Source organism: Lepus europaeus, chromosome 1 (genome assembly GCF_033115175.1).
Source record: "Lepus europaeus isolate LE1 chromosome 1, mLepTim1.pri, whole genome shotgun sequence".
Classification (NCBI taxonomy): Eukaryota; Metazoa; Chordata; class Mammalia; order Lagomorpha; family Leporidae; genus Lepus; species Lepus europaeus.
The window spans coordinates 177,775,223-177,789,940 of NC_084827.1; the positions used below are offsets into that span (position 1 = coordinate 177,775,223).

Here is a 14,718-nt window from a genome sequence, read left to right on the forward strand (position 1 = left end):
GTCAGTAATCTCCCTAGGCTCTTGTCATGAGTTGCCAAGGCTATGGAAGCCTTTTGAGTTCGCTGACTTCGGTCTTGTTTAGACAAGGTCATCTCACTAGTCCAAGTGATCAATTTCAGTTCACAATTGATTATACTGATAGGTCTAAGAGTCAAAAGGATCACATAAACAAGACTAGTGTCTGCTAATACTAACTGATAGAATCAAAAAGGGAGAGAACAATCCAACATGGGAAGCAGGATACACAGCAGACTCATAGAATGGCAGATGTCCTGAACAGCACTCTGGCCTCAGAATCAGCCCTTAAGGCATTCGGATCTGGCTGACGAGCCCATGAGTATTTTAGGCATGGAAAGGCAAGACACTCTGGCAAAAAATAAACAAACAAACAAACAAAAAAAACACACACACACACCTAAATGAAAGATCTCTGCGAGTGAGATCCCAGTAGAAAGAACGGGCCATCAAAGAAGGAGGTACCTTTCCCTGAAGGGAGGAGAGAACTTCCACTTTGACTATGACCTTGGATTAATTTTTTTTAAAAAAAGATTTATTTATTTATTTCAATGGCAGAGTTTACAGAGAAGGGAGACAGAGATCTTCTGCCCACTGGTTCACTCCCCAAATGGCTACAGTGGCCAGGGCTGGGCCAGACTAAAGCCAGGAGCCTGAAACTTCCTCAGGGTCTCCATGTGGGTGCAGGGTCCAAGGATTTGGGCCATCTTCCAATATTTTCCCAGGTGTATTAGTAGGGAGCTGGATTGGAAGTGGAGCAGCCAGGACTTGAACTGGCACCCATGTGGGATGCTGGTGTTGAAAGTGGCAGCATTACCCACTATGCCACAATGCTGGCCCTGGATTAAAATCCGCCCCCCCCCCCCCCGCCACTACATTAAAACCAGGGAGGTCCATTAATTCCTCGCTGGCTTATTGGTCAGATTTTACAGGTTCAGGGCAACGTTGGGTGCTTGGTGGATGTCAGGAGTGTGACAGGCAGTGCTGGCTGTGCTTGGGATGCGCCTGAGCCCTTGTGTTTGTGTTTCTGCAGTCGATCATATTTGATGAGGTGGATCTGACGGACGCCAGCGTGGCCGAATCCAGCACCAAAAACGTCAACAACAGTTTTACGGTAAGACTCTGGAGACAGCTTTCTCGATTTGTCACCTGGTTAACTTGCCTTTTTATTGGAACAAACCTGTGCCAACAGTTCAGAGTTTTTCACCTTCTTCTTACCAACTGAAGTGATTCCTGGTAAATTTAGAATTTAACGCTTACAGTGATTCTGTGGTCGGGAAGTAATTGAGGTTTTGGCATGTGTTGGGTACACAGGAGCAAGAGAGTCCCGATGAATTTTTTTAGATGTGTATGGTTTACATTGTAACAATTTTGTCTGGAGGTTTGTTTCTCATGCTATTGTGGAAAATATGGAAAATGCAGAAAAATATGTCAAAGCAGTTGAAAACAACCATAATCCAGCCACTTCACAAAATGGGATGTTAATATTTTGGTGTGTTTCTTTTCCTTATTTTTTATTTTTTAAAATTTACTTATTTTTATTTTATTTTTTGAGAGGCAGAGGGGACAGTAAGTGAGAGAGAGACAGAGAGAAAGGTCTTCTTTTGCCGTTGGTTCACCCTCCAGTGGCTGCCATGGCCGGCGCGCTATGGCCGGCGCGCTGCGGCCGGCGCACCGCGCTGATCCGAAGGCAGGAGCCAGGTGCTTCTCCTGGTCTCCCATGGGGTGCAGGGCCCAAGCACTTGGGCCATCCTCCGCTGCACTCCCGGGCCACAGCAAAGAGCTGGCCTGGAAGAGGGGCAACTGGGACAGAATCCGGCGACCCAACCGGGACTAGAACCCGGGGTGCCAGCGCCGCAAGGCGGAGGATTAGCCTATTGAGCCACGGCACTGGCCTTCTTTTCCTTATTTTTTAAATTAGACTTTTTTCCTTCGAAATTTAGAACATTCATAGGATACTTTGTGTAAAAGGTCTGAGTGCATAAGAATGAACCACGTGCTCTCACCACTCCAGGTGTTCACCTGTGTGTGAACACCTCCCTGCCTCCCCCATCACACCTGGAGAGCATGCTGGGCGTCTCTCACCTGGGTTTTTTCCTTGGCTAGGTTTGATGGATGTTTTCACCATGGCAGTTGATCTAAATGTTTCCCTTATTTAATGGCTGCCTAGCACAGTCTTGTGCGGCTTTCCGTTGGCTTCACGGGCCGACTTGAGAACTTTCCTGTATGAGGTGTGACTTTATCTGCAGTGCTGCAGTCTTGAAAAATGCTTGTCTTTCTGTTACTGAGTTGTCCCATCTGGACGAAATGCGTGCCTCCGATGACCAAAGTGACTCTCCCAGCGCAGTCAAGGTGCGCAGTGTGCCCGTGTGTAGGATCGGACATTTTGGATTGTGTTAGGGTCAGGAGCTCTTCGGTTTATTTGCGGATTGCTTATCGATGTGGCTGGTGTGAGTGGGCTTCTCCTTGCTTGTCTAAGCTTCTTGTTGGTTTTACTCTTTGGTTTCTCAGGTTAATTGGACTTTGCTGATGGTCTTTCATTCTTCAGTCCTTGTTTTACTTGGAACATTTGTGCTTTTTGTTTGTTAATTTTGTGGTTTCTTACTGGCTGGGGAGAGACGGTTTTTGAACATGAAAATGCATTATCATTTGATTTGTATGTTTTTTACGAAAAGGTGTTGAATTTCATTGGAGTGCTTTGGGCACTGATTTTGATGTTCAATTTGGTTAATTATTTGTATATTTCTTAATAATAAATTTAGTGTTGGTAATGTTCACTTTTTGTTCTTGTTACATTATGCTGTTTTTGGGTGGGGGTGGGAGGTGGCGTTTGTTGTGTTTTGATTTCAAGTTCAGGCCCAAAACATTTATTTAGTAGCTTTCTGTGAGTTTATATGGCTTGGTGATTGTTTCTTGAAAGTTTGAGAGAACTCACCGTGGCAGCCTAACCCCCTGCACCACATTGCCCCTAGCTTTTTGACTTCTTGAGTCCGTTCCTGTAATTTAGTTTCTTATGAATTTCACACCTTCAAAATCAGTAATGTGTACCATGGCATCTGTCTGTGGTAGCACTTCTTTTTTTTTTTTTTTTTTTTTAAGATTTATTTTATTTATTTCAAAGTCAGAGTTACAGAGAGAGAGAAGGAGAGATGGAGAAAGAGAGAGAGGTCTTCCATCCGTTGGTTCACTCCCCAGATGGCCCCAATGGCTGGAGCTTCAATGATCTAAAACCAGGAGCCAGGAGCTTCTTCCGGGCCTCCCACACGGGTGCAGGGGCCCAAGGACTTAGACCGTCTTCTACCGCTGTCCCAGGCCACAGCAGAGAGCTGGATCGGAGGAGGAGCAGCCGGAACTCAAACCGGTGCCCATGGGGGATGCCAGCGCTGGAGGCCAGAGCTTTAACCCACCGTGCCACAGCGCCGACCCCCCTTTTCACTTCTAATTTTCTTTGTTTTTAAAGAGAAACAATTCTTAGATTGTTGATCAATTCCATTTTCTGTTTCTTAATTTATGACATTTTTATTTATGATTTTATTTATCTTATGGCTCTGCTTTTTATGACTTATTTTTCATAACTTATTGATTGGCTTTTTCTTTTTCCTTTTTTAAAATCATGTATACTCATAGTTATATAAATGCAAACGTAGGGAGCTCTGAGTTCTGTTCACATTCCAAGAGTTCTTTTCTCCCAGTAGGAAGACAAATTTTGCTGATCAAATTTTGGACAAAAATTTAAAGTATGTAAATATAAATAGGAAATTTTAGAACCATCCATATTCCTATTAACCAAATATACCCAGCAATATATTTTGGCTTATACCATTCCCATAAAATACATATTTAAAAAATACATATTTAACTTTTTTCCAATTTAGTTCAATTAAACTAAATGTAATTTTCATCTACTGGAAAGGTAGAGTAGTAGAGACAGAGGTCTTCATGCAGTGGTGTGTGCACATACAGGAGAGAGACGAGTATTTCTGTCTTCTGGTTCACTTCCGAATTGTCTGCCACAGCCAGAGCTAGACCAGGCCAGAGCCAGGAGCTCAGAACTCCATCTGGCCTCCCACATGGGTTACAGGTCCCACGCATTTGAGCCATCATGTTGCATGGCAGGCTGTATCAGCAGGAAGCTGGATTACAAGTGGAGTATTCAGAATTAGAACTGATACTTTTATATGGGATGCAGGTATTCCCAAGTGGTGGCTTAACTCATTGTGTCGTATGCCTGCCTCCCCTACCCTCTTTTGTCACAGAACAACTAGCTTTTCCTATTATAATACCTTCAAGAAATTTTTCTACATGTTACATAAATGTCTTTTAATCTTTTTTTTTTTTTTTTTTTTAGATTTATTTATTTGAAAGGCATAGTTAGAGAGGGAGGGAGAGACAGAGAGATCTTCCATCTGCTCTCGCCAAGTGACTGCAACAGCTGGAGCTGGGCCGGTCTGATGCTAGGAGCCAGAAGCTTCCTCTGGGTCTCCTTCATGGGTGCAGGGGCCCAAGCACTTGGGCCATCCTCTGCTGTTATCCTAGTTACATTAGCAGGGAGCTGGATTGGAAGAGGAGCTGCTGAGACTTGAACTGGAACCTGTATGGGATGCTGGCGTTGCAGGCAGAGGCTTAGCATACTGTGCCACAGTGCCGGCTCCTATTTAATCTTTATTATAAGATATTCCTTTTTTTCCCCTAGTGTACATAATATTACAGTGCACAGTTACACACACACAATTTAATACATTTTTGATTATTTGCATCATATAAATTCTTACAACGGAGTTCCATTTGAGATAAAAGTATCAACTTTTAAAAAAGATTTATTTATTTGAAAGGCAGAGTTAGAGAAGGAAAGACACAGAGAGGTCTTCCATCTGCTGGTTTGCTCCCCAAATGGTCACAATGGCTAGAGCTGGGCCGATCCAAAGCCAGAGCACGGAGCTTCTTCTGTGTCTACCACGTGGGTGCAGGGGCCCAAACACATGGGCCATCTTCTGCTGCTTTCCCAGGCCATAAGTAGAGAGCTGGATTGGAAGAGGAGCAGCCAGGACACGAACCAGTGCCCGTATGGGATGCCAGCGCTGCAGGAGGAGGCTTAGTGTGCTACACCTCAGCGCTGGCCCCAAATGTTATTTAATAACATTGTGACTGTAGGCACTCACTGGTTCAGTTAGTGGATGAATTGAAAGCAGTAAACCAAACAGATTTTTGTCATTTAGTACTTAATTGGAAGTTTTTCTTCTAGTTTGATATCCACACACTTCTTTATGGCTATCGCCATTTTTCCTGTTTATTGAGTAGCTACGAATTGCTCCAGGGTTTACCTAAAGCATCCTGGCTGTGCTGTCACTGCGTCCTGGGTCGTGGGCAGCAGCTACAGTTGCGCTGTGCATGAAAGAGGAAAGACAAGTTTGTTGGAATGTACCTGAGATAGAAAACCCTTGAAGAGTCATGTTCTGCCCATTTTTTATTTTTTTAAAAATATTTATTTATTTACTTGAAAGGCAGAGTTAGAGGGAGAGAGAATCTTCATCCTCTGGTTCAGTCCCTAAATGGCCACAACGGCCGTAGCTGGACCAGTCCCAAGACAGGAGCCCAGGAGCTTCTTTCGGGTCTCCCAGGTGGGTGCAGGGGCCCAAGGACTTGAACCACCTTCTGCTACTTTCCCAGGTGCCTTAGCAGAGAGCTGGACCAGAAGTGGAGCAGCTAGGTACTGGTGCCCACATGGGATGCCAGCTAAGCAAGTGGTGGCTTTACCTGCTACGCCACAGCGCCGGCCCCCTGTGCATTTTGAATAGTGCTGTAAGTCATCGAGTGCATCCTCCTTCCTCCCCAGTGACGCTGCAGGGTCTGGCCCTGGCCTTTTCTGCCCTGATGCACACCTGTTGCAGTCCAGCCTGTTGCTTTTCAGGGAGCGCCCTGTGCACAGTCACCTTCTGGCTTTGGCCTTTGGGGGCCCCTCCCCCCAGATTCTCCTGATGGACCTGGCCAGTCACGAAAGGTCGTACGGAAGTACCTCTTCAGTGGGGCCTTCCTCCTCCCCTCATGGCCAGGGAGTGGCTGGCTGCTCCTTTGGGACAATGGTTCCCAAACTCGGCTGTGCTGAGCACTCTTTGGGACTTAACATTTAAGAGGTTCCAGGTGCCATCTACAGATTCTGATGCTAGTTTCCAAACGGGCTGTTTACAGAAAGTTCTCCAGTATTTGGGAAACAGCCGAGCTTGGAACCCACTCTGGAGGGTTCTGTGTATCACTCGTGTGACACTGAATTAGCACTGGTGTCTCAGTGGCTTGGTCACACCTTCTTACAGTGTCTTCAACTTAAAGCCTGGGTTTCTCTGCAGCTTAGGGTCCCCAGTGCCCTGCCAAGTGGGCTAACTGCTGTACATGGGCCTTGTTGCTGTTTTGTTCATCATAGCAGAGAGGATGTGGAAGCGTCTCCATCACTACTGTGGAGCCCCCTGGGCTCGGGCTCCTGTGTTACTGTCATCCACCTCACGTTTGGGACAGGCCAGCCCTGTGGCCCCTGTGTGCCTGCGTTCAGGGGATTTGGCAACTTGGAGTGGTCTCATTTACCCCAGGGATTTATTTAGGAGTCATTTAGCAAGTGAGGCTGCCGGTCTCTGAGATCAAGCAGGAGTCCCTTGGAGCAGGTGTGTGTCCTGGAAGCCTGTTTTTCTTCTTTCAGTGTCCTGTAGGGTGGATGCCCAAAGATGTTCTACGCTCTGGGAGGCTGCTTGGCCGTTGGGGTGGAGCAGCAGCACCGTTTCCTGTGCTAAGTAGGTTGGGGGAGGGGATGTGCCTCTCCATTAGTTTGGGACTAGAAGCTTCTAGGGCGAAGGGTGCCTAGTGGCTGGGTGTGAGGCTGGTCCCTTCTGCAGACAGATTGGGGCCTCCAGGGAAAAACAGGTGCTCAGGGACTTGTGTTCACTTGGAAACCCAAGTGCCAGGCCCTTTGTGTGGGTCGATCTGTTAACTGGTTTTTCTTGCTCTCTCTCTCTTTTTTTTTTTTTTTAATATATTTGCTCATTTATTTGAAAGGCAGAGAGTGAGAGAGTGAGCGAGAGATCTTCCCAGAGAGAGACATCCATCTTCCATCCTCTGGTTCACTCCCCAAATGGCTGGGCCAGGCAGAAGCCAGAAGCCTGAATTCCATTTGGTCTCCCATGCGGGTGGTGGGGGCCCAAGCACTTGGTCCACCCTCCGCTGCTTTCCCAGCAGCATGAGCAGGGAGCTGGATTGGAAGTGGAGCAGCCGGGACTAGAAACAGTGCCCTTAGGGGGTGGCAGCTTAACCCCCTGGTTTCTTAAAGTGTTTAAATTGCAGTAACGATTTTTAGGGAGGAAATTTAAAATGGGGCGTGGGGGAGGGTAGATGTTTACACATTTGCTTAGTAGTTTTCTTTTTTCACAATCCATCTGAATTTTTTTGGTGTGCAAACATTAGATTTTGCATGTTTCACGTGTAAGACAGTGTAGTACACTTGCGTGCTTTGGCTTTATTGATGCTGTTTTGTCATAAAACGTTCTGTCACCGTCTGCAGTGACCGTTTCTATAGTGGCAGGTGTTTCTTTTGATTGATGTGTTGGAGTTGATCAGTTACTCTCCACAGATTCACTCTTATGTCCAAGGAGCTGACATGTCCGTGTCCTGTAGAAGTTACAGCTGGAATAAACATCTGAGCTGGAGGGAGGACTTCTGGGGAGGTGTGGGGTTGCTGAGCCCCCGGTGCCCAGGAGAGGGCGCGGTTGGCCCTCCAACAGCCTCTGCGCCCTCTGGATCCCTTCTCAGGTCAGCCACCTGTCCCCGGGCTCCTTCCCTGCTTCGTGGCCTTGTTTCTGGCCGAGACTGCTGTGTTTCAGTTTGTACTGATGTCATCTTAGAAGCTCCTAGTAAGAACTTTAGTGTGTGTCCTAAGCCCCGCACATCTCTGTTCGTGTATTGTGTGCCTTGAGAAGAATGTGGGCTGGGCTTGCTGATGGGCAGGGCGCGCTGGCGTGTCACCCAGCTGGCGTGTGGCACCCATTCTGCTGTCCGGAGAGGAGGAGGCGGCCCGGCAGAGCAGAGGGGTGGGAACACGGCAGGAAGAGGCATGGGGAGCCTGTGAAGAGGACGGAGAGTGAGATGGGAGCCCTCGCTGGCATCGTGTAGGAATAGAGTGCAGAAAGGGCAGGCCCTGGGTCTATTTTTAGTGTCAGGGAAATGAATTGGCCAAATAATGGGCGTGGAAAACAGTGTTTGCAGTTACGTTGAATGAGAATTAAAATAGGATGTGTGTGACTAGTGGGCTGCTTCCCTGTGGTGCCGTAGACAGAAGGAAGTTTGTATGTGGCCGTGGTGTTTAATGACGGTGGAGAGTCATGGAGGTGCTGCCAGAATCCGGCTTGGTTGCTGTGTTAGTCTCCTGTGGCTTCCCTAATAAGCCAGCACATCACTGTGTTCTGCTACACCTCTGGAGGCCACCAGTCTGACGGCAGGGTGTGGGCAGGGCTGTGGTCCCTCCTGACACCTGGCCACTCTGGCTCCTGGTGGCTCCAGGCGCTTCTCAGCTGGCCGCTGCCTCAGTTCTGTTTTCTTCTCCTGCACAAGGCCTTCCCCCAACCCCGTCTTGTCTTTTCTCTCTCCTCCTCTCCCCTCTCCTTCTTCCCCTCCTCCCTTCCTCCTCCCTCTCTTCCTCCTCCTCCCCCTCCTTCCCCTCCCTCTCCTCTCTTCCCCTTCCTTTTTATATGTTGATCATAATTTGGCAGCACTTTTTTTTTTTAAAGATTTATTTTATTTATTTGAAAGAGTTACAGAGAGAGGTAGAGACAGAGAAAGGTCTTCCATCCGTTGGTTCACTCCCCAGATGGCCCCAACAGCTGGAGCTGCGCCGATCTGAAGCTGGGAGCCAGGAGCTTCTTCTGGGTCTCCCATGAGGGTGCAAGGGCCCAAGGACCTGGGCTGTCTTCTGCTGCTTTCCCAGGCCATAGCAGAGAGCTGGATTGGAAGAGGAGCAGCCAGGACTAGAACTGACGCCCATATGGGATGCTGGTGCTTCAGGCCAGGGCTTTAACGCTCTATGTCACAGCGCTGGCCCCTGGCAGCACTTTTTTAAAAAATTAATTAATTTACTTATTAGAAAGAGTGACAGAGAGCTAGGAAGAGATAGAGATCTCTGACCTGCTGATTTACTTCCCAAATGGCTACAACAGCCAGAGCTGGGCCAGGCTGAAGCCAGGAGTCAGGAGCTTCTTCTGGGTCTCCCGTGTGGGTGTAGAGGGCCAAACACTTGGGCCATTTTGTGCTGCTTTCCCAGGAGCATTAGAAGGCAGCTGGATTGGACGTTTAGCAGCTAGGACTCACCCTAGTGCCCATATGGGATGGCGGCATCTCAGGTGGTAGCTTTACGTGCTATGCCACGATACTGGCCCCCTGTCTTGTTTTAAGTGAGGCTGCATTCCCTGGTTCCAGGGTCAGGGTGGACAGATCCTCTTGGAGGCCACCATTTGATGCCCATTGGCTGCCTGTGTGAAAGGCACCCCAGGAAGCATGCTGCAGGCGCACGAGGTTGCCTGGTCAGTGCAGTGGTTTCCTGGGACCACCTGCCCTTCCACAGGGTGTTCTCCTGGTCTAGAGTGGCTGTCAGAGTGCCATCCTCACCAGGACACTTGGGAGGTGGAGGAGGTGAGTGTGTAACCTGAGTTCAGGGGCCGAGGAGGGGCTGTGGATGTGACTGTGTCTTAACAGTTGGCTTCCGTTGCAGTCATACATGTTGTATTTTTTATACCTAGAAACTTTCTGGTATGAGATTGGCGGAAGGGGTTCATGGCACAAAAATGATGAGGTGTTGCTGCTGGATTCCCCAAGTACCATGTGACATTTCTGCTGGTGTCCTGCTGATGTGGGGTCACCCTGATCATGCCTAGAGATGAGCGTGGCAGAGCCGTGGTGCTGTGCAGAAGGGGCTGGTCTTTCACGTGTCTGTGTAAAAGTGCCTGTAGTAATGCTGGCGTGGTTTGACGTTTCATGAGCATGTTATACAGAGTATCCCCCTCGTTAGTTGTCTGAGCTGGGGCAGTTACTTCATTTTCTGACATTCCTCTTTCTCATGAATGGGGCTGATCCAGGATCCAGTCTCCGGGTTGCAGTGCGGTCAGACGGGCATTGCCAGCGTTTCCTGCTTTTATCTCCAGCACCGCGCACCACTGCGGGTCGGAGAGTAATTGCATTCAACTTGCGGGCACTTAGCAGTTCTTCTGATTTATAGGGATTTCAAATGAGTCCAGCTTTTTATAGATGGTGTTAAAAACAGCCTCTGGCCTAAGAGTAGGTATTAGGAAAGAATTATTGTCCTTAAGAGTTACCAGGCTATAACCAATAAAAACAGGAAGCATGAAATTTGTGAGAAAACCAAGTGTAATTAAACATGTGAGTAATTTTGTTTCATTGCTAGCTACATACAGAAAGAAAGCCCCGGCACGATGGAGTTGTGTTTTCTCTTGTGCCTGGCATTCGTGTTTGTGGAACGCTAGGACCCGTCTCCCAGGTCCGGGCCGACAGGTGCCACTGACAGTGCCTCCTACTGTGATCTCCAGCACCACTGCTGCTTGTCAGAAAGCAGCTGGCACGCGGTTGTCCTAACGAGTTCCCTGGTAGGCCTGCCCAGGGCCAGCCTGTGGGGGTGATCAGGGCTGCCCCTCTGCTGAGGAACTGTGACCTTTGTCCAGATTTTGACATCAGTTTTCCTTTGTAGCTTGTTTCAATCTCAGATATTTCCTGGGCAAAACCCCTGAGCTAGTCACTTTGGCTCTGTGCGTAATTGGCACATTTCCTTGCACTAAAGAGTCTTCCTAATTCCTGTGCTCAGGTGTGAGTCATGGGGAGCTGTGTTCGTGGGTCCCCTAAGTCTTTTTTGAGTGTAGAGCATCTTGGCTTTGCCACTGGGAGAGCCTGTCACTGGGACAGCAGCTTGGCCTCTTGGCTCCCTGCTGCAAGATTTCCTGGGAACCCTGGGATACTAGGCCCCCAGCACCTGCCAACAAGGGCAGTTACTGTTGAACATGCTGGGGGCAAGGTGGGGCCGCTGGCAAGTGCCTGGCATAGAGCAGGTGCTCTGTGAGTTCATGTTGTGGCTGTGAAAAGGCCTGGCCAGTGGTGCAGCCTGGGGGCGGGGGTGGCGGCAGCAGCTGCAGAGGCCGCCCGTCCAGCGCATTCCCTGCTTTATAATCCTCTCTGCTGTTTCCAGAAGCAGGAAGAAAGAGGCCTTCACCCAGATTGGTGGCTGTGTGTTTACCAAGTGTGGGCTTTGCTGAAGGCGGGCCTCTGTGTCTGTGGCACAGCTGACCCGAAGCAGGGTCCTCTGTGGGACGTGTGTGGCCTGCTCTCACAGGCATTGCTGCAGACGCTGGCCTCCCCAGGCAGTGGGGCTGGTAAGCCATGTGAGCAGATGCGGTGAGTCTGCGGGGGAGAACACATGGTTATGGAGCGGGCTCGCGCCCTGGTTATCAGTGGGGGCTGCCGCGGTGAAAATGAAGCCGCGTCACCAGGCTGGTGTGTGTGTGTGTGTGTGCGTGTGCGCACGTGTGCATGTTGCTAACTCTGGATATATTGTTACTAGCGAGTGCAGCATTCTTGTTAATTGTCTTAATAAATAAGAGAAAACAAAGATTGGACAGTTGAGAGACTGTTGTTTGTAGCACTTTTGTCGGTGTTGGTCTGTGCGTGTGATTGAAGTTTTCTTAGAGTACCTGGGAAAATAATTCAGTCACTGCCCTGTATTCTTTGGGGCATGACTCAGTCAAGTCCTGTCTGTTGTTTTTCCTTGAAAGTTAGGAAAATAGTATTCTTTCTCTAGGAAGTGATTTTTTTTAAATGCTGTATTCCTATCTTGGAATAACCTGGTATTTCTGAGTACACAGGGTGGTAGGGCCTCCTTATTTCCTTGTTACCAAAATAAGAGTTCCCTGTTTGCTGCTGTTTATTGGCTCGGTGACCCTTCCTGTCCCTGGCAGAAGAGCCTGGATTGAAGTGTTAAGTGTGAAACACCCAATCCCTCCCCCTTATACTCACGAGGAGGACGGTGTTTGCTGCCTACCATGGCTAGAGCCTGCAGTGTGGCGGGTGGCCCTGCAGAGCCAGCCTGGCGCAGGCTGTGCCATGCAGAGCTGCTCCCAGGGCTGGGCTGGACTTTGCCCTGGAAGGTGCTCCGTCCATGCCGCCACGTCATTCCCTGGTCACAAAGGTCAGGGAGGGTGGGTCAGTCTAATCAGATATTTGGAGACTGTGTAGGAGTAGGGATGGACCGTCCCTCCTTTGATTTCTTCTTCATCAACAAAAGGACACTGACCTGGAGGCTGGGACCTTGGTGTTTGTGCTGAGGGCACAGGTGTGGCTGACTGCCCAGGCGGTTGCCAGCTCTGCTATGTCTTTGAGGGATGAACTTTATGGCGTGCTTTGTTCAGGAAGTATCTAATCACATCAAGAAGGGATTGGATGTTTGCTGTCCCCAAAGCCCTGTGTGCCGGTTTGTCCAAGGCAGTGCCAGTTCACACATCTGGTTGTAGATGCCTTCACATTCGTTAATTATTTTTAGCACCCACTTTGGCTTGCACAAGTTTTCTGGCTCAGATGATAAGTTATCTGGTCACCCTGGTCATTCAGAGAAAGGTTCATACTGCTCTTTAATGAATATGCCACTGCACTAAAATATGTTGACATTGAAAATATTTTACAACATAATTGAGGCATAATTGATGTATAATACAGAGCAATATTTAAAGTGTACAGTTTGGGGGTTGGTGCTGTGGCATAGCGGTTAAAGCCACGGCCAGCAGTGCCGCCATCCCATATGGGTGCTGGTTCAAGTCCCCGCTGTTCCACTTCTGATCCAGCTCTCTGCTGTGGCCTGGGAAAGCAGTGGAAGGTGGCCCAAGTGCTTGGGCCTCTGTAACAATGTGGGAGACCTGGAAGAGGCTCCTGGCTTTGGATTGGCCCTTCTATGGCCATTGCAGCCATTTGGGGAGTGAACTAGCAGATAGAAGACACCTTTCTCTCTCTCTGTCTCTCTCTCTCTCTGTCTCCCCACCCCCCCGCCTCTGCCTCTGCCTCTGCCTCTCTGTAACTCTGACTTTCAAATGCATAAATAAATCTTTTTTATAAAAAAGTATACAGTTTGATGGGTTCTCTGTATTTCCCACTCACTCACACACAATGAAATGTCATCATAGTCAGGGATATGACTTTAATCCTTTCATCCATCCTTCTCTCTGCCCTCTTTCCCAGGCAAACGTGGATCTGTTTTCTGTCATTGTAGAGTAGTTAGCTTTTCTTTAAGAATACTACAACTAACGGTTTTATGAATTTTGTGTTGAATGTGTCAGTGATTCTCCTTCTTGCTACTGTCTGTTGTATGGATACTCCACAGTTTATATGTCCTTTTGGGTAGTTTCCAGTTAGTATTACAAATAAAGCTGCTGTGAACTGTGTACAGGCCTTTGTGTGGACACATAGTTACATTTCTTTTAGGTAAATACATAATAGCAGAGTTGTGGGTGTAACTTAAACTGTTAAATTTTTTTCCAAATTGTGCTATTTCACATTCTTGCTAGCAGTGTGTGAAACTTCTAGTTGCTCCCTATCCTCCCTGCCACTTGGAGTGTTCAGTTGTTTTAATTTGATTTTATTTAAACATTGTTTTCTTTTATTTGAAAAGAAGACGTGGGGGAGAGACCTCCTGTCTGCTGGTTCATTCCTTAAATACTCACAACAGCTAGGATTGGGCCAGGCTGAAGCCAGTAGCTTGGAACTGAATCCAAGTCTCCCATGTGGGTGGCAGGAACCCAGTTACTTAAGCTGTCACCTGCTGCCTCTCAAGGTCTACATCAGTAGGAAGCTGGAATTGGAAACGGGGCTGTGATTCAAATCCAGCACTCTGACATGGAGGTAGGCATCCCAAGAAGTGTCTTAATTACTTTAAGTGACACTCTGACCTCAGAATCAGCCCTTAAGGCTTCCTGGTCTGGCTGAAAAGCCTGTGAGAACATTTCAGGCATGGAGAGCCAAGACACTGTGGCAAAAAATGTTCTACATGAAGGATCTCTGTGGGTGAGACTTCTGTGGAAAGAAGTGGCCATCAGAGAAGGATGTACTTTTCTCTAAAGGGAGGAGAGAACTTCCACTTTGCTTCCACTTTTGTCCAAATACTGATGGAGTTTGTGGACTCAAAAGGCTTCCATAGCCTAATAGCTCATGTCAAGAGCCTTGGGTGGTCACTGATGTCATAGATAAGAGTGTTAGTTGATAAATTAACAACAGGAGTCACTGTGCACTAACTCCGCATTCAGGACCTCTGTCCTCAATGGGTTGTGTTATGAGAGTTAACTGTAAAACTTGTTCTCAAACATTTTTTTTCTCTGTGTGTGTATGTGTGTGCAAATTGTTGAAATCTTTACTTAGTATAGAGTTGGTCTTCTGTGTACAAAGTTAATTGAAAATGAATCTTAATGGAGAATGGGACTGAGAAGGGGAGAGGGAGAAGGAGGTGGGGTGGGTATGGTGGGAAGAATCACTGTATATATTTTTTTTTTTTGACAGGCAGAGTTAGACAGTGAGAGAGAGACAGAGAATCACTATATTTCTAAAGCTGTACTTAAGAAATTTGTATTCCTTAAAAAAAAATAAAATTAATTAATTAAAAAAAAGAAGTGTCTTAACTGCCAGGCCAAACTC

General features: G+C 47.8%; 1 protein-coding gene across 2 annotated transcripts in view; it reads left to right on the forward strand.

The window, feature by feature from the left end:
* Positions 1-14,718, forward strand: part of DGKD (diacylglycerol kinase delta) — a 114,205-nt gene that overhangs the window by 44,597 nt on the left and 54,890 nt on the right. For both annotated transcript variants that reach the window (XM_062193587.1, XM_062193596.1), the window contains exon 3: positions 1,049-1,129. In XM_062193587.1, coding sequence (XP_062049571.1) covers positions 1,049-1,129 — 81 coding nt within the window. The remainder of the gene's footprint in view (positions 1-1,048; positions 1,130-14,718) is intronic.